Consider the following 23648-nt stretch of genomic DNA (forward strand, 5'->3'; position numbering starts at 1 on the left):
ATTTCTTTGATATTTTAATGGAATCGTTTAAAAAATTGAACGGAAGACCTACTCGTTACTCGTAACGAGATCGTATCTAGTTATTATTATTATTTTTTTCCACAAATTTTGTGCACGAGATTTCTCGAAAACTATTCGACCGATTTCGACCATTTTTTCATCGAAGATGAGTCTTGATGTAAACTTCATACGTTTTCGAGATTTTTCCTGTCGGCACTTCCGGTACTGATTTATCGGCCATTTTGTACATTTTTACGACCTATTTTGTGCAGAGCTGATCTCAGAAACTATCAGAGATATGACTATGAAATTTTCAGGATAAGTAGTCTATAGTCTGAAGTTGTGCACTATTATTTTGTTTTACGCCAGTGGCGCCATTTTTTGGAGCACGCCTAGGCACGAAAATTGGGTACGAATTTTCATTCAAATTCATCATACGTTTTCATCTGTATCTTTTTATCAGTTGATATTTTGTTAAGACATATATAACAAAAATAGTAGATAATTAAACGTTCTTTCTAACAAAATCAAGAAAAAGGGGCTGGCCCCTTAAATTAGGGGCCAAGACACTTGTAAACTCTATTGCAAATAACTTAAAAACGATCAAAATTTTGTAATGCAATATAGAAGCAAAGTTGTTGATTGTAGCAATATTTATCAGGTAAAATCATTTTCACACCCATTTATGACGTAATTAGGGATTTTAAGGGGCCAAAGTACTTAAACTTTGATGCAATATATCTAGAGAAGGAGACATATTTTGTTAGGCAATGTAGAAAAGAAAATGTTTGCATTGATGATTCTAATCAATTCCACTAATCAAAACTCCAAAGTCTGTCCCCATTAAGGATCTATAGGACTGGCCCCTAAAATATTCAATCATTTGTATCTCAAAAATGAACAACAATTTTAGATGGGTGGAAGAACAAAAAATGTTAGTATTCGTGAGAACTTTCGATTGAACTCAAGAAAAAGGGGCTGGCCCCTTAAATGAGGAGCCAAGACACTCGTAAACTATATTACAGATAACTTGAAAACAAGCAAGATTTCAAATATCTTTGGTACTTAGCCTTTTTTACAAAATTGATACCAGCGAGATTTTAGTCACTGTAAGTGATTGAGACACAAACTTTTATAAATGATAGACAATCGATTGAAGATATATTTAACGGGTTTTCTTTTGTCAACCGTCACTTCCGGTACTCACCAGAAGAGTTCAAACAATTCATTTTTTTCACAAGTTTAACTGATTATCTTTGGTGTTTCATCTGCTATGATTAACAGTAGTGTACACTAAACATATGTATAAAAAACCCTAGCTTTTATTTTCATAAACCTCTTTTGTTCGTCCGTTTTCGGTCTCGAGACAAAAAACCTAGATTCACCAAGATCGCAGATTTGGCAGAGAATATCGATATTTCATCGTATCATATGAAAACAAAATCGGACGGAAGACCTACTCGTTACTCGTAACGAGATCTAGTTATTATTATTTTTTTCCACAAATTTTGTGCACGCGATTTCTCAAAAACTATTCGACCGATTTCAATCATTTTTTCACAGAAGATGGGACTTGATGTAAACTTAATACATTTTTGAGATTTTTTCTGTCGGCACTTCCGGTACCGATTTATCGGCCATTTTGCACATTTTCAAGACCTATTTTGTGCAGAGCTGATCTCAGAAACTATCAGAGATATGACAATGACATTTTCAGAATAGGTAGTCTATAGTTTGAAGTTGTGCACTATTATGTTGTTTTACGCCAGTGGCGCCATTTCTTGGAGCTCGCCTGGGCTCGAAAATTGAGTACGAATTTTCATTCAAAATTTTCATACGTTTTCATCTGTATTTTTTTATCAGTTGATATTTTGTTAAGACAGATATAACAAAAGTAGTAGATAATTAAACATTATTTCCAACAAAATCACGAAAAAGGGACTGGCCCCTTAAATTAGGGGCCAAAACACTCGTAAACTCTTTTACAAATAACTTTAAAACGATCAAAATTTTGTAATGCAATATAGAAGCAAAGTTGTTGATTGTAGCAATATTTATCAGGTTAAATCATTTTCACACCCATTTATGACGTAATTAGGGATTTTAAGGGGCCAAAGTTCTTAAACTTTGATGCAATATATCTAGAGAAAGAGACATATTTTGTTAGGCAATGTAGAAAAGAAAATGTTTGCATTGATGATTCTAATCGATTCCACTAATTAAAACTCTAAAGTCTGTCCCCATTAAGGATCTAGAGGGCCGGCCTCATGTATTTCATTTGTATCTCAAAAATGAACGACAATTTTAGATGGGTGTAAGAACAAAAAATGTTAGTATTCGTGAGACTTTTCGATTGAACTCAAGAAAAAGGGGCTGGCCCCTTAAATGAGGGGCCAACACTCGTAAACTATATTACAGATAACTTGAAAACAATCAAGATTTCAAATATTTTTGGTACCTAGCCTTTTTACAATATTGATACCAGCGAGATTTTAGTCACTGTAAGTGCTTGAGACACAAACTTTTATAAATGATAGACAATCGATTGAAGATATATTAAACGGTTTTCTTTTGTCAACCGTCACTTCCGGTACTCATCAGAAGAGTTCAAACAATTCATTTTTTTCACAAGTTTAACTGATTATCTTTGGTGTTTCATCTGCCATGATTAACAGTGGTGTACACTAAACAAATGTATAAAAAAAACCTAGCTTTTATTTTCATAAACCTCTTTTGTTCGTCCGTTTTCGGTCTCGAGACAAAAGACCTAGATTCACTAAGATCGCAGATTTGGCAGAAAATATAGATATTTCATCGTATCATATGAAAACAAAATCGGACGGAAGACCTACTCGTTACTCGTAACGAGATCTAGTTATTATTATTTTTTTCCACAAATTTTGTGCACGAGATTTCTCGAAAACTATTCGACCGATTTCGACCATTTTTTCAGAGAAGATGAGTCTTGATGTAAACTTCATACGTTTTTGAGATTTTTCCTGTCGGCACTTCCGGTACCGATTTATCGGCCATTTTGTACATTTTTACGACCTATTTTGTGCAGAGCTGATCTCAGAAACTATCAGAGATATGACTATGAAATTTTCAGGATAGGTAGTCTATAGTCTGAAGTTGTGCACTATTATTTTGTTTTACGCCAATGGCGCCATTTTTTTGAGCTCGCCTAGGCACGAAAATTGGGTACGAATTTTCATTCAAATTCTTCATACGTTTTCATCTGTATCTTTTTATCAGTTGATATTTTGTTAAGACATATATAACAAAAATAGTAGATAATTAAACGTTCTTTCCAACAAAATCAAGAAAAAGGGGCTGGCCCCTAAAATTAGGGGCCAAGACACTCGTAAACTCTATTGCAAATAACTTTAAAACGATCAAAATTTTGCAATGCAATATAGAAGCAAAGTTGTTGATTGTAGCAATATTAATCAGGTAAAATCATTTTCACACCCATTTATGACGTAATTAGGGATTTTAAGGGGCCAAAGTACTTAAACTTTGATGCAATATATCTAGAGAAGGAGACATATTTTGTTAGGCAATGTAGAAAAGAAAATGTTTGCATTGATGATTCTAATCAATTCCACTAATCAAAACTCCAAAGTCTGTCCCCATTAAGGATCTATAGGGCTGGCCCCTAAAATATTCAATCATTTGTATCTCAAAAATGAACAACAATTTTAGATGGGTGTAAGAACATAAAATGTTAGTATTCGTGAGACCTTTCGATTGAACTCAAGAAAAAGGGGCTGGCCCCTTAAATGAGGAGCCAAGACACTCGTAAACTATATTACAGATAACTTGAAAACAAGCAAGATTTCAAATATCTTTGGTACTTAGCCTATTTTACAAAATTGATACCAGCGAGATTTTAGTCACTGTAAGTGATTGAGACACAAACTTTTATAAATGATAGACAATCGATTGAAGATATATTTAACGAGTTTTCTTTTGTCAACCGTCACTTCCGGTACTCACCAGAAGAGTTGAAACAATTCATTTATTTCACAAGTTTAACTGATTATCTTTGGTGTTTCATCTGCTATGATTAACAGTAGTGTACACTAAACATATGTATAAAAAACCCTAGCTTTTATTTTCATAAACCTCTTTTGTTCGTCCGTTTTCGGTCTCGAGACAAAAAACCTAGATTCACCAAGATCGCAGATTTGGCAGAGAATATCGATATTTCATCGTATCATATGAAAACAAAATCGGACGGAAGACCTACTCGTTACTCGTAACGAGATCTAGTTATTAATCTTTTTCTTATATTTAAAATAAATGTCATATGCCTAATTATACAAGATACCCATCGCCGACATCTTGGATTTATTTCAAACTGTCACATTAGATGGAAAGTTTGCTTAAAACTCATCGGTGAAACTATTTTGCGACCCTCCTTGTCTCCCGATCGGAGCTTCAATACCATACATGTAGCTGACTACCGATTCTACCAAAACGACGCGTCACATCTGTTTTTAATAAAAAGTTCCCATCAGTTTGCGTCTACTGTCATGGATATGCGACAAAACGCTGAAGGGTGAAGTCTCCTACAGGACCAAAATAACGCAACGGCATGTTCAGTCGTCATAATGGATCTCCTAGAACATTGCATAACGCCATGCGACGATACACACTTTGAGAATGCAAGAAGTAGGCACCATGGCTCTTCGTTATGATAAACAAGCAGTAAAAACAAATTAGGGTCGCCGTGACAGCGCCGTAAGATATAAACAACAGCGCCACTAGATAGCTCCGTTGGCGTGCTCATTTTATTGACATAAGCACAGTTTAACGGCAGATTAAGTCGATTGCGCTTGCATAGGGACCCCTATTCTGTGATTTCACTGCGTCATTAAGGTGCTCTTTCAGCGCATTCACAGCTTTTGAACATGTTGTTTTTCATTTTGCTGTGTTATCAAAGCGAACCCAAAGAGCCGTTGTTACAATCATCGCACTGTCTTGACGTTTCTTTTGCGTTCTTTAGGGTTTAAACTGTCTTATTTGCTAGTCATAGATTTCAATAATTTTGTGTCTTTCCCGTAAAATTGTACAAATTAAATTTAAAGAGACAGTACAGCTGAAAACATATGTGTGAATAACTTCAGATTTACCTATTGTATCGTTAGGAAATAAGAAATAACGTTGATTGTATTAGTTGAAATACATAAAAAAAATGCCTTTTCATACTTAATTAACGTAATTATGACCTTCCGGAAATTTAAGGGTCGTACAAACCGGAATCATCATATCGTTTATTTGTACCACGTGGACTTTAATTGACAGTAATTGACACGTGCTGAAAACTACAAGATCTTCGTCCGACTACGGTCATACGAGGTTAAAGGGACTCTCTAAACGGAACACATCTTCTATTACTCGATAATTTATAAATGGTTTACCAATTTCGGTTCATTTTAAAATGAAAAGACATAAATATGTAAAATAACCTCTCAAGGGGCCTCATTTACAAAAATGAATTAAGATTGTAGCAACTCCTATGATAAACACGAAAGATATATGATTACCAAAAAATAATTCTGATTATTTTAAAAAAAAAACTTTGAACAAATCCTACCTGGGAAAAGAAGAAAAGACATATTTTTATCAACAAAAATGTCCAGGAGAATCTTCGCGAGCCCTGCATGTGTTTTGTTTACAGTAAATACGCATGAATAATAGTATAGAAGGCTGTACCCCATAACACGTTGTGATGTAAATATGTGATAGGTTATACGTAATTATTAATTTTAATGAAATAATTAAATTTATTTCATGGACAACTTTGTAATTTTCTGAAAGTTTATACATTCATGAGGAGTACAAAAATTCCGAACCCGATCGGAAAATGTTTTCAAGTTGGGTTTTTGATAAGATGTGCCGTGCTGTCTCTTTAAATATCAATAAGAAAAGAGCGACTTGAGCACGCAGTCAGCGCGCATAGCACGCCGTAAACGCGAGGTAAAAAACTCGTAGCACGTAATTAAAGTTGTAGGATACTCAGCAATGCGCAGTCAATCGCGAAATAGAACTCTAAAGAAACGCAGTTACACGCCGCGGGAGTTCCGTGTAAACGCCCCAGTCGCCGTTAGGAGGCCTTGACATCTTCACTTGAAAAAAATTCAATAAAATTGAAACTTTTTTCTGAAGCTAAGAACTACACTGGTCTTGTGCAGTAAGCGAATTCTTCGCTACACTCCAGTGATCTATTATTTTTTCCCTATATAAATATTTTGAAAATAATACATTAATGTCTTCTTTTTCAACAAGGAATACAACTGATCTGAAAAAGAACATTGTGGTATTCACAGGATGCAACTTTTCCCATTTTAGAGAGGAATTGATTCATAATTCAAAATATGTCTTTACACTACGTGCACACAAAGAACGAATCTTAATCGGTCAATGTCACATTATTGATAACATTATCAGGTAGGAGAAGCCTTTCACCCCCGAAGATTACACACCCGCACTCGTGCAAAATCGCATATTTAATGTAATATTTAATTTAATGATCAATAAAAAGTGGGTGAATGAATTTTTCTCCATGTGTACTTTAACTATGCAAACATTTTTATATGGTGGTTTTTTTTTACAAAATAAATTTCTAGAGATTGAAAAGGACTCTCTTCGGCAACTAGAAAATTATGTTAAACTAAAAGTGCATTGTCGGTTTGGAAAAGTAATTTAAACTACTAACCAAATCAAAACACATATCTTCAAGTTTTTAATGCGATTCTTTTTTGTGGATAACAGTTGTTTTTCCTGCCTTAACAAGTGACGCGATGTATGGACAAACACTTGTAACAAGATATCTGTGAGCCAATGCTCACTAGTAATACATGTGCAACCGCTCTGATGTGAATGTGAAAAATACGCAAAGACGTCATTAAACAGGAAGTTGACGTTCGATTGGTACAAATATATATCCCACGATATGACATGCTTAAACAAATAGTGTGGCAAAATTTCAAGCGTATGCGATGAATAGTTGCTAAGAAAAATGCAAGACAATGTTAGTTACGGACAGACAGACAGATGGGCGGGCGGACGGACGGACAGACAGACAGACACACAAGGGTTAAACAGTATACCCCCTTTCTCCTTTGGAGCGGGGGGGGGGGTAATAAAATTAGTCGTTAGATTCTAAAACTGTTATATTTTATACCTTTTGATACCTTATGTAAAGATCTTTTCTACTCATTCTGTAAAGAGCGATTTTTCTGCTGCTGATGTTGTTAGTATTAAGTACAATTTTTCGAAACTCAAGGTTCCCATTGTGATGATTTTTACCTGATATTTTAAAATTTTAAAATGCAATGACATTTTGTACGGATTAAATACCAATGGCAGGGCAAACATTGGATTAGCATACGACGCGCGATACCTTTATTTATTTGATAACGATGATTTTAATATTTCACGATAAAAAAGTACTTACTGACTTGCTCGTGGAATTGGACTGCAGTGTACTGATATATAAGTGAAGTGCAAGGACAAATAACTCCCAATATCTATTTGAATTACCCAACGGTCAGATTTCTGTTCTAAAAGTATATAAACTACGCAGACATGTATACATTTTTAAAAATAATCAAGAAAGTATGTATATAAACAATGAGACGTAACTCTTTGATCTAAATATCATGATTAACTGTCCGAATCGGATCACACAAAATACACAAACCCACTTCTTGGACAATAGCCACGGTTTGTAATTTATATAACGACTTGACTACACGTTAGGGAATTTCTGCTCAAGTCAAACCTCATCTTGTTTTAGTTCTCTTTATTCCATTGCTGTATTGCTCTAATTATGTTCCAGCTCAGTTGCTCCTGGTGATTACTACAACCCGTGGGTGTCTTAATGTAAGACACACATATGATATTCTAGTGCAAAAATCTTGTTGACTCAAATGACCTGAAGCTTGAAAAAAAAATAATCAGTGCAGGTAAGTCCAATCATTGGAGTTCCAGATATGGTCCTTTTTATAAAGTATGCTAAATCCGCATTCCTTTCAATTGAGTCGCCGAAAAACTCTGTACAAGAAAAAAAAACCAGTTGGACGTGACCGATGAACGGAAATGAGAACTGAAATTAATGAAAGTGCACTACAACAGCTTTTTTTTCCATCACCTTTGAACGTTTTCTTTTTTTTTTGTAATTTAAAGGGTCCATCTCTACGTGGGAAGAACGCGATATTTATGCAAGTTATCAAAAATTAAAGCGGAAAAGAAAATCATACACTGTTTCAAAAATTAACTGAAAAGGGGAAACATGATATGAAATTCCTTGAAATCGAACACGGGTTATCTGCCCCCCCCCCCCCAAAAAAAAAAAACAACAACAACAACAACAAAACAAAACAAAAACAGCATGCGAACAAATACTGCTTTGAAATTTCAATAACAAAAATAACGTTTTCAATTTCAAATCCATGATTTCCATTTCACAGTGTAGTGGTAAAATCAATAACGGAAGCAGTCAATGACCAGTCAAATGAACGCTCATAAAACTTTTAAAATATTTCTTTAGTTTTTTATTATGAGAATTCCTTGTGGCATAGGCTATTTGCACTTACATTTGTTAAAACAATTCATTACGAAAAAAAAAACTCTTCGTGTGTATTGTGACTCTACGCTCAGTTGACAATGAAAATGACAAAGATAATTTTTAATGCGGTGACCTGTATCATCTTGAAGATTCAAAATTGATAAAGACTTTTCATTTCTGCCTTGTACCAATTAGGTTTGGACTAATAAAAAGTCGATTTGATGGAATGAATTGGAATCTTTTGATTTACACAGAGGTTTTTAAAACAAGCATACGATTGAATAAAACTGTTTAATGCGGCAATTTTTTTTAACCATTTAAATATACTTAAATTGTAATATGATTTGTAGTACATCGCTGAGAATTACACAAAAATGACATACGTAATAAAAATAGAAACAACAGAGATAAAAGTTTTAGGAACAAATACAGGTTATGAAACAACTTCACATAGGTATCTGCTCATATAAAAATAATAATTGTGTTACAAAACAAAATACGGGTTTCAGTTTTGGAGAAATCGTTTAAGTTATTATAAAATATCTTATAATCCTAAGGTAAAAATATGACTCACATAAACTTTTCTACAGAAAAAAAACAAATGACACAGCAATGCAAATCATATGCAATGTAAATCATAAAAAAACAAATTCGTTAAAAAAAATAAGTGCAAACAAAGTGCAGAAATTGTTACACGAAAAAAAATAAATCAACTTTTTAGAAAACACTCCTTGTGCAGCGATGATTTGGCTGATCACGAGTCGCAAAAGGTATTTTTTGTCTAATTTCTCAAATGGTGTTTGAAATCAAACGCAGGTCTCCGATCAGATATTAAGTTTATCCATATAGAGTAGATCGACTTTGGATAGTTTGTTTCAAATCTTTTCACTTAAAAGCCATCGTCATAGAACTCCATGGTGTGTATTCATTGATTGTAGTAGATGTGTTCTCCCAATCGCGAGCGAATAAAACTCATCAAGATGTCGTGGATCAGTGTGTATTCTTCCTAATAAGAATAAGATAAACACCTTCTTTAATACATTGTATAATTATTGATGTAGTATTACAATATTATACTTGCCTATTATATGCGCACCGTATTGTATTTGTATTTCTTTCATGTAAATTTTTTTTTTAAAAAACGATAATTTGTATTGTTTGGGTATGTACCTGCATTTGTGGTTATTAAAATATTGGACAATTTAGTTTATTTTATGTATTTTTTTTATTCAACCTTTGTAAAAGTAAAAATGAATTGTTTATTTATTTACCCACTGGCAAATAGTTGTCTTTAGTTATGGGCTGTTGATATAATTGACATCAAATCTGAGTAAGAAAACCTGATATTTCTATCTACTAACTTTCTCGGATTGAAGTTAATACATTTACGAAATAGAAGTGTAAAGTATTTAATATGAATTGTAGATAAAGTTTAGTTTATACAATGTCACTCATCTAAGCCTTAGTTTTAACTTTAATCTGAAGTCGATCTATTAGTGTATTTTTAAACCACATAAACGTTACCAAGGTTGAGCACAGCTCCGGACGTCGAGTTTGTAGTAGTCTGACCACAGAGAACACGTCTATCTCCTCGTCCATTGTCAGTTGTTGTATCATGTTGTATACAGCACAGAACACTCCACACAGAGCAGCTCCATCCCTTACAAGGAAATAACATTCTATTATTAAGGAAATGGTTTATTTTGTTTATATTGAAAATTACGGAATAGAATAGAAAACATACTGATTGTTTTTCTTTTGTTACATGAGACTATTATTTATTATAAATATATTATGCATATAACAATGTTTTATGGTGATGTGAGGCTGGTAAAATGAAGATTTTAATTTTTGAAATAGTACGCCCTTAAGTGGTATTGTAACGATTTATGCAAATACAAACACGACACAAGCCTTCTCCACATGACAATGAACCAACACAGAAGATTTTGATTATCATAAAAATGTCATGAATATTTCATACGTTTGATAAGATTCTAAAATTTGTATAAGACTCTCGACAAAAAATCTGTAATTTTGGTGAAAAAAGGACGTAAACATGAAATCTTTAACTTAAGTGAGGACGAACTTAATACGTCTGCCTTTGTCATACTTAGCTATGTTACAACGCACTTTGAAAGATTACACACTTTTAAAAAAAAAATTCAAAGTGCGTTAATTTTTGGACCAAGTCAACGCACTTTGAAAAAAAATTCAAAGTGCGTTTATATCGTCGATATTAACGGACTTTGAAAAAAATAAGTCGAGATAATATATAATTTTAGATACAATAAATAATTGTTTTAATCTTGTGTAGCTTAGTGGGATATATTTTAGAAAGAACCCACTGCATTCTCAGCTAACTTGATAAACAGTTTCTAGATTAGAAATTTCCCCTTTCCTCATAAGCTTAAGGAGTTTGACAATTTACAGATAGAACAGCTTGGGAGATTTGAATTATCCAAATATGACATAAACTGCATCGCTTAGCAAATGTTTTTTCTTTTTCTTTTTTGTGTATGCAGCAAACTCATTATCTGGTACATTGTGCATTGTGCTGTGCCAGAAACGAAAACTGTTTAATTTGTTTATTTATAATGGAGATAACGTAAAATTATATTTTTACTGTCTTCAATTGCATGTGCTCATAAACAAGCATAATGTGAGAAAAGGATACTTAGTTATGATATCATAAACAATATGATCTTTTAGAGGATCAGCGCGAGAAAAAAAAAAACCCTCACACCCTAATGCTTATTTTTAAGTTTATAATAATTTAATGTTTGTCAACGTACATGTATTTTTTATAATGATGTGATTAATTTGATTAGAATTTCAAAAGAGAGTTTATGTTGAAACAGCTATAGATTTTTTTAACATACCGTTAGAGAAATTATTGTTTGAGCAGCTCGTTTCTTTTTTCAATATCAGTATACATGTACTTAATTAACAACAAAGGGTATTTCTTTTTTCTGATTTTATACATTTCCTCTTAGTTACTGAATATTATTTTAGTTTTAGAAGGAAAAAAGAGGGGTAGGGGACCTTTCTCCTGTAATCAATGAAATGAAGTACTGGTAATTGACCTGTACCTTTGGTTAACCCCCACCCCCATTTCTATCCCCGTTTTTAAAGACGGCCAATAAGATTTATAAATGTTAACAAATTATCATACTATCAACAAATCAAGAATTTAATTCCAGAATTTGTGATTTGTACATATGTTTTTCAAAGTGTGTTAAGTGTCTCGATACTAAAATATGTCGATGTACCTTCATAACGCACTTTGAAAAATTATTTCAAAGTGGGTTAACCTTGTCCAAAATTTAACACACTTTTAAAAAAAGTTCAAATTGCGATGATTTTGTCTAAAATTTAACGGTATTTGTAAATTTTTTTATAAGTGCATAATTTTTTAAAATGCGTTGCCACATAGCCAGCTGGTTCTGATTCATGTCTTTTTCTCTTTGACATGAATGTATCTCTCAAATGACGATATAATAAACGATTAAGTTTAAAAGACCTCTTTATAATGGCATAATATAGTAAGTAATTAAAAAAGGTACACATTTACTATCCCCTGGAATTTTTGTGTCCCGTCTTGGCATTGTAAATGTGTTTTATAAGAAAACATTTATGTACAGCCTGTACAAATCACATGTTTGTGCATTATAATTATATCAATTAAGGAAATAGAAATGTAAAATGAAAATTTCTAGGTTTAATTATAACTATGCCACTTGTAATATAATCAATACCTGCTGATAACGATAATCGGATTCTTTGTTTCCGTCTTTTGGACAAACGACACAAGGGCAAGGAATTTGGCAACTGTTTCTGAATTGTCCAACGTCAGAAGGCTGGTCGGATCTGCCATATTGACAGCCCATGTCTCGTCGCTTTTCTAAGCAAAGTGGAAGAATAAATGCGTAAAATTCCACTCATATCCATATATAAGAATAGAGATATTTTACTGTGTACATAAACTCACATCTCTTACCGAAATATTTATTTTACAAATCCTTATTTCTGAGTCCTGATGTTGTTCTACATTTAGTGTAAAAGGAGAAACTGACAAAGGTTTTAATGAGGATGGCATCCAATAATTTGCCTAAAATTTAAAAACAAATATACGACTTTTATTAATCAACTTCAATAATTCATTAGCAATTCCATTGGACTTTCTTTTAAATAATGAAAATCGTACTGATTCAATACTGCTGAGAGGTTCCATGCAGACAACAACTTCAGAGTCATAATCAGTTATCAGCCGTAGGAAGTCTACGACGGTCTCCGGTTGTGGGTACTTAGTGATGATGAACGCAAACTGTTTGGTCGTAGACTAAAAAAAATAACCCCACACCAATTTAAGATTATAGTGGGAGATACAGTAGAAGTTAAATAACTGAAACCAATAGAAACACATTGAAATATATCGTGAAACTTACAGGGATGGTTATGGCATTAATGTAGTTTCCTCGTTCCGGGAAAGTTGGCATCAGGTACAGGATGTATTTATCAACTACAACATTGAAATCATTTTATTTGAATTCCTTAAAAAATATGTTATTTATATTAGAAATTTTCACATGGTTGGACACGTTTGGATAACATATCAAATTACTTACGGGGGCGAATAGATGATGAGAAATCCCCACATTCTGATGCCATCGTGTAATCTGCTTCTGTATAACGGGGTCGAATGGCCTGAAGTTTCTGATATAGAGAACAAAAAATACTCGATTTAATGAGATTAAAAAAATAGAAATTATTGACATTCTAATAAAATCTCACAAATATAAAATATGCAATTCGGTCAACTGAATGTTAACTGAAATTTCTGGAATGATGATAAAATGGCAAACGTATGTCATTTAGTCACCTTTTATCTTTTTGCCATTCACCTTTCAGATGACCGAATTGCAGATTTGCTTTCTCTGAGTTTTGTAAATTAATGGGCATTTCATCATTCAAAATATAAAAAAATTCCAGAACAGTTTCAATGGCTACTAATCTAACCAAGTTTTTTTAAACATAGTTTGGGAAGAAATATTAAGATAATAGACGTCCTTGTTTGTGCTACAGACATGTACATACATTCAATGAATATACCTCACATTTGGATACAGGTCAAATTACCTGAAACTCTTTTCTTAGTGGAGATTCACTCGCAGTTGTTCTATTACTTGACGGCTTTAGTTTTTTAAGAAGTGCCATGGTATTTAGCGCCGCAGCTGGTGCTTTAAACATGTCATTGAGCGTCAGAAATATAGTCTTGTATTGTTCCTGGTGATAAAATTGTACTGTATTATGATTTTGATATAAATAGTACCAATTCTCTCAAACTGAATAAAAACTTGTTTCTCAGTAGACTAGATTGTATTTATTATAAATTACTTGACAAATTCCACTCCACCCTACCCATCAAAAAATCATATAAAATAAAAACAAAACAAATGCAAACATCACCCCCCCCCCCCAAAAAAAAAAAGCAACAAAAAGATTTTAAAAAGAAATAAAAAACACCACACCAACTCCCACCATACAGAAAAAAAAGAGTGATAACATAACAAAATAAGACTCACATATGTTTGAACCATATTCATCCTGTTTCTTCTCATTTTCTTGACAAATTCTGCGATATTGATTTTATTTTCTATTTTTCCAGCTTCGAAAAGTACATCTATTGCTATGTATGTACCTGTTCTGCCAATCCCAGCACTAGATATAACAATAAACAAATTTCATATTAAAGGCCATGCAAACACGTTCAGTATGATCATAAAAATTGTATGTTGATACTCATTTATCATCATCACGTTACCTGATTAATTGCGAATTGTCTGACATTATTTTGTTTATCTAGCCAGTCGCCAAATATATATTAGGCTAACTTAAAAGAAAAGTTATAAGGACAAATGTACAAAATTGTTAAATAGTGCATCTCTTTTCCAATTAGTAGATGGATAAAATTTTGTTTTATTATTTGGATAAATGTCATTTAACATTAGAGAGAGGAATTCTGGTGATTAATAACGTTCGGTTAAAAAATATTACATTTTTTCCCCTAAATTCTGTATAAGAAGAAAATCACCATTTAAATGCAGGTTTTTGTGCATTATGTTTGTTTAATAAGAATGTTAAAAAAAATCTGAAAAAACTGATAATAAACCAATAATATTACTTAATTATATATGTAATAATATTATATTCATGCTACAAAAATTATTCGTGTCAATGCAATTTATAAATTTGAAGCATGCTATGAATGTAATACTTGTATGCTCACATTCAGTGAATTATTTTTAAACAAAATAAATCAAGATACGATAATACGACATTAAATAATGAGGAATTCTACCAAATATAAAGGAGCATTTTTATGAAATCATGATTTTGTTTTGAGGACTTTTGTGGACATTACTTGGTCATTGAAACATAAAAAAAAGAATAATGGTACACCAAACGTGTGATATGTGTGTTTGATTTTTTCTTCCTTAAGACGACATGGCTATTTATTAAGCCCTACCTCAATTTTCAAAAATAAAAGAGATCTACATGAATTAACACTAGAAACCTGTTTTTAGATGTTAGTGTGGAGCAATAGTAGGCTAATAAACGCTTTATACAAGTAAATAAGTTTTACTTATTTCAGTCAAAGAACAAATGATGTTATATTACAATATCGTTTATATATATATATATATATATATATATATATATATATATATATATATATATATATATATATATATATATATATACCTGCAATGAACCAGTGTGGGGCCATCTTGACTTTTACATTTTGATCTCATCACGTGATCGTGGAAAAGTAAAAGACAGAGTGGATACGGTGTACTGTGATCCGGCCAAGCAGTGTAATGGTACTGGATTATTATTTTACTGCATTTAAGCTGAGAATTAAACAGGTTTCATTACAAAATAAATATTTTAGATAATTAGAAGAAAAACATTATTATTCAAAAATCAACTTTTTAAAAAGAGTTGAACATCATATATTTTAATGTATTATTCAAATCATGCCATAACAACTTTAAACATATTACTATAACAAAAACAATTTTTAATTGCAAAGTTTTTGATGTTACATTTTATTAATGATTAGACTATTTTACCTTTTGGTTCGTCAATTTCATTTTGCGAATTACATAGTTTGCATATTGTTTTTCGTCTAATGTTTGTACACTGTTTTCGCCCAAAGTCATTGATGTTTCTAAATTTGGCCAATATTGGTCACACTTCGTCTATCAAATAAATGAAAGACAAGATTTGACACTTTCAAAAGAAGATTTATGCAATATGGTAGTTCTTATCATAATTGTATTTCTGTAATCAGGAAAAATAGCACAGTTTACCCTTGTTCCTTCCTTAAGATTTGTTAACATTACAATCTGGTCTACTCTTTCTTTCCAAACCATCGACCAAAAATCCACAAGTGTGTTAGGTGTAGGTCCTGTTTGAATAAAAGGGGGAAAAATAGAAGAACAATAACATTATTTCTCTTTGTGTTCTTAATAAAGCAATACTAAATGAAATCTACTAACCTTGACACGCAATGTACTGATTTTTCTTCTTGAGACCCTTAAAGATAATTATGACATAAGGGATAGCATTTAATTCTGTTTTGACACTTAATGTTTATAAAAAAGTCAAACAGAATTCTATCGAACAATGATTGCATACTTACATCAATATAATTAGCGTTTATATAGTCCCGAGATCTGTTTGCCAATATCACTCTTGAATGGTCGTCTAAATAATTTTCATTTAAAAGAAAACACGTAGTCGTGATGGATACAACATATTAAAACAACAGTAATTCTTATGCTTATGGAATATAAATGAAATTTTAAAAACAATTATTGTAATTGTGTAGTTGATGAAAGGATGAAATAAACTTATTAATTGTTACCGCTTCAATTACTAAGGATCGTAATTTTTTAATCGCACTATTTTTGACATTGTAATTGGTAATTTATCACATTGTAATTGGTAATTTACTTTAAAAAGTTTTAAAATTAAAAAAACAATCAAAGCATTTTAGAACTGATCCATACATTTTCAAGGACAAGATATGAGATTATCTAGCACATATTTCATTCACGGTCAATTTACTTTAATCAGGGCAAATATATATGTATTGACCCCAGAAATTTTTTTTCTGTATGTTAAATTCTGGAAAATACATAGAGTCGATTACTGTTATTTAAACTATTTACCACAATCATGAGTACCGATGTAATCTATAAAATTGTTATGCTTTTTTTTTTATATTCGACCCTTGTGTTAATTGCTCATTCGTTACATTATATTTATTGTGTATGTCGAGCTTTAACAAAACCTACCTTTTTAAGCCGGTACTTACATGGAAATATATATTTGAATCGATTTTTAGACAGGTTTTCTGGAAGTTTTCCTACTTCACAAGGGTACCTCTCTCCGTATTGTAGTGTCTGGAAAATTATGGTGAATATAACAAAGATATCTAATTTTAGAATCGAAAACAATCTTTTCATATTGATGAATAAAAATCGTATATTTTGTGACGTTCGTATATATGAACTCTTATTAATTGTTAAGCACATTTGATACCCACTGCATATTCTTTCTTAAAGCCATCATTTTCTTCCTTCGATTTTTCTAGAATTTCGTTTTCCAAGTTTCTCAGAGGGATGTCAGGAATTCGCTTGTTACTCGCAGGTAAATTTTCATAAGGGTTTTCGTCATGTATTTTGTCATCGATGTCAACATCCTCCTCGTTTGAAATGTCAGGATCCACGTCCAATGGTGTGTTATCCTGGTTTTCTATAGTTGCCGTCGTTGTACTTAATGGACCTTGGTTAAATTCTATGTTTACATTCTGATACACGTTTGAATACTTTGGTGGAACCAGGATAGGGGGAACTGCTAAAGGAAAAAATATCTAAAATTTTTGTACTCTCCTCTTCTGACCCGTGTCATTAAATTTGAAGCTTGCATTATGCTTACCATTTTGGTTAATTGAAACTGTGTTCGTATGTTCAATTTCTCTCTCACTATCTTCGCCCTTCGTCAAACCTCGAGATCTAGAACTATGTGAATAACATTTAAAACGATCAGTCAACTTATATGAAATCTAAAGGTACCCATCAATATTAAGTCAAAGTAAGTCGTTAATACCATGTACAAATACCGAGGAAACCAATAATTAGGAGTGGTGTAACGATAACTGCAATATATCCTCCTATGACGTATATCGCTGGCAGCTGGTTTGTTATGTTGTATGGCTGATACGAAATACGATTATATAAAAATATGAACAGTAGCATTGAAAAGAGTGTAACAATTGCAGTGCATTTGATTTAAGAGCTTAATTCGCGTATGTATATTTTTAAATCTGGTATACGTTGTATATATATACATTACCTGATAATCAATGTCAAATTTACTGGCCAGATTGTCCCTGAGATAATTGACGTAACTTTTTTTGAATTGGTTTGTGCAGTTGAGTCCATAAAATAGGTCATGGCACGCTAAGATGAATGAATGAAAGCGTTTTAAAGGGGAAATCTTTAGATATTGCCATGCTATTTAATGAACATCGTCTGAACCAAGATGCATTTATAAATATCGTATAATGTAAGATAATATGCGGCAAAAATATACCGGGACAGTCCATGATTAACGCCATGCATCGATGATTATTGAGAAAAAATAACTATTCCTTTGTAAAATATTAGATGAAAACATTGAATTTTTTTAGATACAAATATTATTTACATATATTGTAGAAAGGTCCCTGATATCCGGAAGAACATTCGGTAAAGCATGACTCGTTGACAGAGAGACACAAAGTTTCAACATCAGTGTTACTACAGTTGTCATTGTAGCTTACTTCACATCTTTTGTCTAAATATTAAAAAAAATGATAAAATCTACAATGAAAAAACAAATAGAATAAAACGGATCAATGAATTATGTTAACTTCTTTCAAGTAAGTCTAGCTTTAGTTTCGTACATTTAGTATAGGTGTGTAAGTGTTTATTACAGAACCACTCACTCAAAATTGAAAAAAAGACAAAGCAATTATAAAAAATAAATGCACCCGCTCTAATGTGTTGAATGCAAAAGTTACCCCTTTTGGTAGAGTTGCAATATAATATATTATAAATGCAAGAATGCAACACCATATTATAAATAAAAATAATTCAAACAATAAAATATGACCTATTTATAAAGCATAACCTCTTTAAACAATACTTACCATTTTCGTTAAGAAAAATAAGACATCAGTCACCGACTTTCGATTAATTTGAGCAAGCTTTGATACAATTAAATCAGCAAAGATAATGGAAAACATACCATGACTACAACTTAAGCCAATGTATCCTGAAACGCATCTCAGACAGGGACAAGTATTGAGATCAAATCCCCATTTCGTACAGTTTACCGTATAGTTTGAAGGGAATAATGAATTATTTCCTATTGAAAAAAATGCACAAAAATTTAGTCGATTGAAACTCATAATCGTATTTACTATGATCTGTATTTTTAAATCTAGTATTACATGTATGCTTTTGAAAAACAAGAATGCTGTGTAAAATTTTCCACGTACATCATAATCATTACAACTCTGAAAACTCTCTACTTCTTCAATATTCATAGATATAATCTTTTATGAAATAAAAAACAAAACAAAAAAAAGCTATAGTCATTTTTGACAAATCCGCTACTGACCGATAAATGTTAAACTTACCCGAGACAGGGAGTTGATCTGTGTATACCACAATTTGAACCATGAAAATGGCGAATAAACAATGCCTCATAATCTCAATCAGAAATACGACGAGCAAAAATATACTAGTTATTGTTGCTCGTATCAACTCGAAAATAGAATACAGAAAAAGGCGACCGACGTATGTAAAACGACAACAAAATTAGAAAAAACCCAATCTGCCCTTATAACACTTGTTTGGATAATTCGTTTGTTTGTTTTTTAATTCAATAAATTTGTACAAGTTATGTATAATTAGGAAAAATAATATGTTTATAAATTTACATTTACATTTTGTATTTCCTCCTTCTATACAACTTCAGGAAGTTCGTAATGCCCATTTGCATCTTCTATATTTGTGTGTCTTAAAATTTAAACAACAAGTTGTCAATAGTATATATTTTTTATACATGGCTCAATGACACAAATGCACATCTCCTATAAAGGTACGTCTAATCATATGGTTAAGCGGATGAAATATATAATTTATATTGAAATTTGATTATAAGTTGAAAAAGGGGAAGAAAATGGACCTACTATAATAGGTCCTTATCAAAATTAATTTATATATTTCCCTGTAGGCAATCATAAGATTGGCTTGCCAGTATATATCCTATGTCATCTTCTGTAACAAATAAATGAGCATATACTGTGTATATCTTCCTGGTGAAAAATAAGAAAGCAAGAAAACTTATGTAGTTTATTACAGGTAATTTGAATGGGATATCAAAATACACATCAAATAATGGACTTACGCTTTTGGCACATATAAAATTTATTTTTTTTAGGCTTTACCTGCAGTCTGTCTTTTCAAAATTATTACTTGCATTGCCTATTGTGACTGGAATAATTAAACCACGGGACTTTTTTATTCTCTCTCTCTCCCTTTTTTGAAAATACATTTTGAGTTTTATTACTTGTACAGTCGGTTCAAGCATATCTTTATCAACATACACCATAGCATTGAAATATCATAGCATAGCATTGAAATCTCATAGCATAGCATTGGAATCTCATACCATAGCATACAATCTCATAGAATCGCATTCGTCATATCATACCATAGCATACCATAGCATAGCATACAACATTCTTTTAACTCGGTTTTAAATGTTTTTATTTGAAAAAATAAATATTTACATAATAGATTTGTGGTAAACTTTGGCTTCTTATTATTTTACTTCGAAATGTGTGGAACTTTTTTGTGTATGGAGGCGTTTTTGATCAAATCTCATAGCATACCATATCATAGCATAGCATACCATATCATTAAGCCCTTCATTTCAATTTCTTATAGCATAGCATACAAATCTCATAGCATAGCGTACAAATCTCATAGCATATCATTAAAATCGCATACCATAGCATAGCATAAATTTGTAAAAGATATGCATGAAATGACTGTAATGTGAAAAAGTTTTAGTCTTTTTTTCTTCATAAAAATGATTATTATCCGGTTTTTTTCAAACGCAACAATTTTTTGGTCATATACCAACCTTTGTCCTTTATAATTGAAATCTTGTTTCGAATTCCCATTATATTCATATAATAATATACTAGATTGTGACCCGTGCGACATTTACGAAATAGATACATCGACACTATAGAAATAATGCCTGTTTGGGAGGGTAACAGTTGAAATTGACACCCCGCGGAAATCAATGTCAACCGACGCAAAACGGAGTTTGACAATGGTTTTCGAGGGTTGTCAATTTTAACCGTTATCCTCCCAAACAGGCACTGTTTATTTTATTATACTGAATGTCTTAATTTTAGAGAATTCTTTACTGCTTTTATATAGAAATGACGTGAATTCTACGGCGAACCGTACGCGCATAATTTACGCGCATGTAACAATTCGTTGCGTTACCCGTTTCTAAGTGTGTTGCCAACGCTGAGGGTAAAAGATAACCAAGCTTTAAGCCTTCAACAATGCTATAAATTAGTTTCACTACATTCTGCTTAGTTGAATAATTAAACTGTGTCTCGAGACAGGCATTCATCACAGTTAAAATGCTACCCATATACCCGTAATGTAGCAAAAAATTGCAGAATCGCTAAGAAACGAGTTTGGAGAAAATTAATGAAACTGTATTGAAAATAACAGTCAATTTATTCATTACAAACCATGTTGAAATTCGCAACTCTCGGTATTTTTCATATTAAATGCACTGAGTTAGAGGTATCTCCCGTATTTTCTTTGATGAATAGAATATATAGCAAATTTCCAATGAAAATTTACACGCATTTGTATTATCGTTTTTGAGTTAATCCATGCAAATGTGATATGAATTGTGGGTCAAAATTTACTGACTCCGAAAAAATATATCGGATCAATGTGTAAACGTTTGTGACGTCACACGATTATTTTTGATTGAAAGTGTACGGAGGTGAACTTTAGAGGTAACATTGACTGTTGTCGCTTACATCGTTATTGTTTTTACTGTCTAAATTTGTCTTGCTGATTCTCGTGAGAGTGTGAAGTGATAAAAATTGCCATGATTACAGGGAACTACTGGGACGATTAAAACGATGCATTACTGGTCCGATTTACTGACGCCAAAAAAATCCGTTGAATGAATGTGCAACTATAGTCCGAATTTTCTATTCACACACGCCTTGCCGGTAGAGCTGCGCTCGCTATTAAAGAAACATAAAATGAAGATATTTATTTCTGTGATTTAGCGTGAATGTAATGCGCATGCGCAAAATTGTAAAATCCGACAAATCCAGATGATTTCCGGAAATTTTAAAGGATTTTTTGTTCATATTAAATCAGCGAAGCTTGATTGAGAAAAAAAAAACAAATTGGTAATCTTCAAGTACCAATTGTGTTTAACATATAAAAAACAAGACAGCATTCTTCTGATTTCTCGAGTTTATTATTTTAATATAGTATTATAGATAGGTAGAGTTAGCACTCGACTTTGCTTTTTTTGCATATTGACATTAGAGCGGGGGTAGCACTAGTGAGCATTGGCTCACAGATATCTCGTTTCTTCTGAAATTCTTCCATGTCTTGACTTATCTGTTAGTTTTGATTAAAATTTTAAAGGTGACTTTAACATCATTTTGTGTCATCTGAATAGTGCCAGAATTACAATGGCCTCTAATTGCCTTGACCTCTGTAATTGTCTTGACCTCTGAAATTGTTTTCCTAGAATCCTCTACTTTGGCTTCACTTCTACTGATGCCTCTATATCTACCCCCGAAAGGTCTGTGCAACCTCTTTCTCCATTAAAAGACATTGTATTCACTTTGCTTTTTTGGCAATTCAAGGTTATTTAACTTCCCTGATAAATCTTGATAATTGTATTACTGAAAATTAATATTCTGTTCTAACTTGTCAATCTTGGATACTGATTCCTTCAATTCTTTCTTCAAATCTTCATTTTACGCCTTACTTTTATTTATCTACCTGTTTATTCGCTATGAGTTTCTTGCCCCCCCCCCCCCCCCCGAGACATCAACTATTATACAAGGCAAACCGATGAAAAAAGTTGCTGTCGACGGGAACAATAAACGTGCGATCGTCCGAATAATTAGTGGATAGGTAATTGAAAATACCGATGAAAACTTTATATAAAATTGTCGGCAATGCTGTAAAACAATTAGAGTTATCGAACTTTAAATTTATTCTTTCATTCTGATACAAATAACGGGGCAAATTGAATGCCTCTAGTAAATGGTTTCTATGATTTTTCACCCGGGCAACTAGCACAAGCACTATTCTACAGTTACATCAAATTTCATGTTTATCTGTTGTTAATCTGCATAAAAAATTTACTCAGTGGTATAATAACAAGTGCTATTCTGCACTTAAAATACGATATTTGTTTTTTAGTTTTTTTGTTTTCATTTTTAAAACTCTCTAGTATTTGTATATTTACATGCACAATCGTAGAGCATTTAGAGAACACAAAGGTAAATATTTGTACAGAATTGATGTTATCTGAGCGATATAACATCTGTTTTACAAATTTTATTACATTGATTATATACGTGTAATACGTGTTTTATTGTGACACCTATTTTTATGTAAAGATTTATTCACATTGTATTGCGACCAACCATTACTTTGCTAATATCTATACACACGGCACTACAAGGATATTTGGACCCCGCTTTCGTCTAATCAGAACTTGTTTTGCAAAATGAATATGGAATAGGTATATTTTGTCAACATGAAATCCACTTATCTAATTTATACGTATACACTAAAAATGTTCAGATATTCGTCCACTTTTTTTTGTGTTTATGTATTGAATGGAGATACAATTGAATGTGATAAGCCGA

The 23648-nt window shown here is 32.1% G+C and overlaps 2 protein-coding genes and 2 long non-coding RNA genes across 4 annotated transcripts; all 4 read right to left on the reverse strand.

The window, feature by feature from the left end:
- Nucleotides 1–8421: 8421 nt before the first annotated feature.
- Nucleotides 8422–12683, reverse strand: LOC136269911 (receptor-type tyrosine-protein phosphatase C-like). The gene is made up of 4 exons (XM_066065780.1): nt 12579–12683; nt 12337–12482; nt 10103–10238; nt 8422–9584 (listed from the first exon to the last, which is right to left on the reverse strand). Exons 1-4 carry the CDS (start codon nt 12675–12677, stop codon nt 9504–9506), a joined length of 462 nt encoding a protein of 153 aa, XP_065921852.1. The 5' UTR covers nt 12678–12683; the 3' UTR covers nt 8422–9503.
- Nucleotides 12684–12689: 6 nt separating this feature from the next.
- On the reverse strand, nt 12690–16077 carry LOC105334356 (receptor-type tyrosine-protein phosphatase mu-like). Its single transcript, XM_066085829.1, has 8 exons — nt 15955–16077; nt 15715–15843; nt 15344–15492; nt 14164–14299; nt 13718–13864; nt 13207–13294; nt 13027–13100; nt 12690–12920 (listed from the first exon to the last, which is right to left on the reverse strand). Exons 1-8 carry the CDS (start codon nt 16015–16017, stop codon nt 12690–12692), a joined length of 1017 nt encoding a protein of 338 aa, XP_065941901.1. The 5' UTR covers nt 16018–16077.
- A 65-nt stretch (nt 16078–16142) lies between these two features.
- On the reverse strand, nt 16143–17501 carry LOC136269912 (uncharacterized). The gene is made up of 4 exons (XR_010707535.1): nt 17196–17501; nt 16965–17052; nt 16287–16351; nt 16143–16180 (listed from the first exon to the last, which is right to left on the reverse strand). It is a non-coding gene; the product is annotated as an uncharacterized lncRNA (long non-coding RNA).
- A 257-nt stretch (nt 17502–17758) lies between these two features.
- Nucleotides 17759–19621, reverse strand: LOC136269914 (uncharacterized). Its single transcript, XR_010707537.1, has 5 exons — nt 19335–19621; nt 18941–19060; nt 18359–18487; nt 18005–18111; nt 17759–17865 (listed from the first exon to the last, which is right to left on the reverse strand). It is a non-coding gene; the product is annotated as an uncharacterized lncRNA (long non-coding RNA).
- Between the last annotated feature and the right edge of the window lie 4027 nt (nt 19622–23648).

This window comes from Magallana gigas, chromosome 1, assembly GCF_963853765.1.
Source record: "Magallana gigas chromosome 1, xbMagGiga1.1, whole genome shotgun sequence".
NCBI lineage: Eukaryota > Metazoa > Mollusca > Bivalvia > Ostreida > Ostreidae > Magallana > Magallana gigas.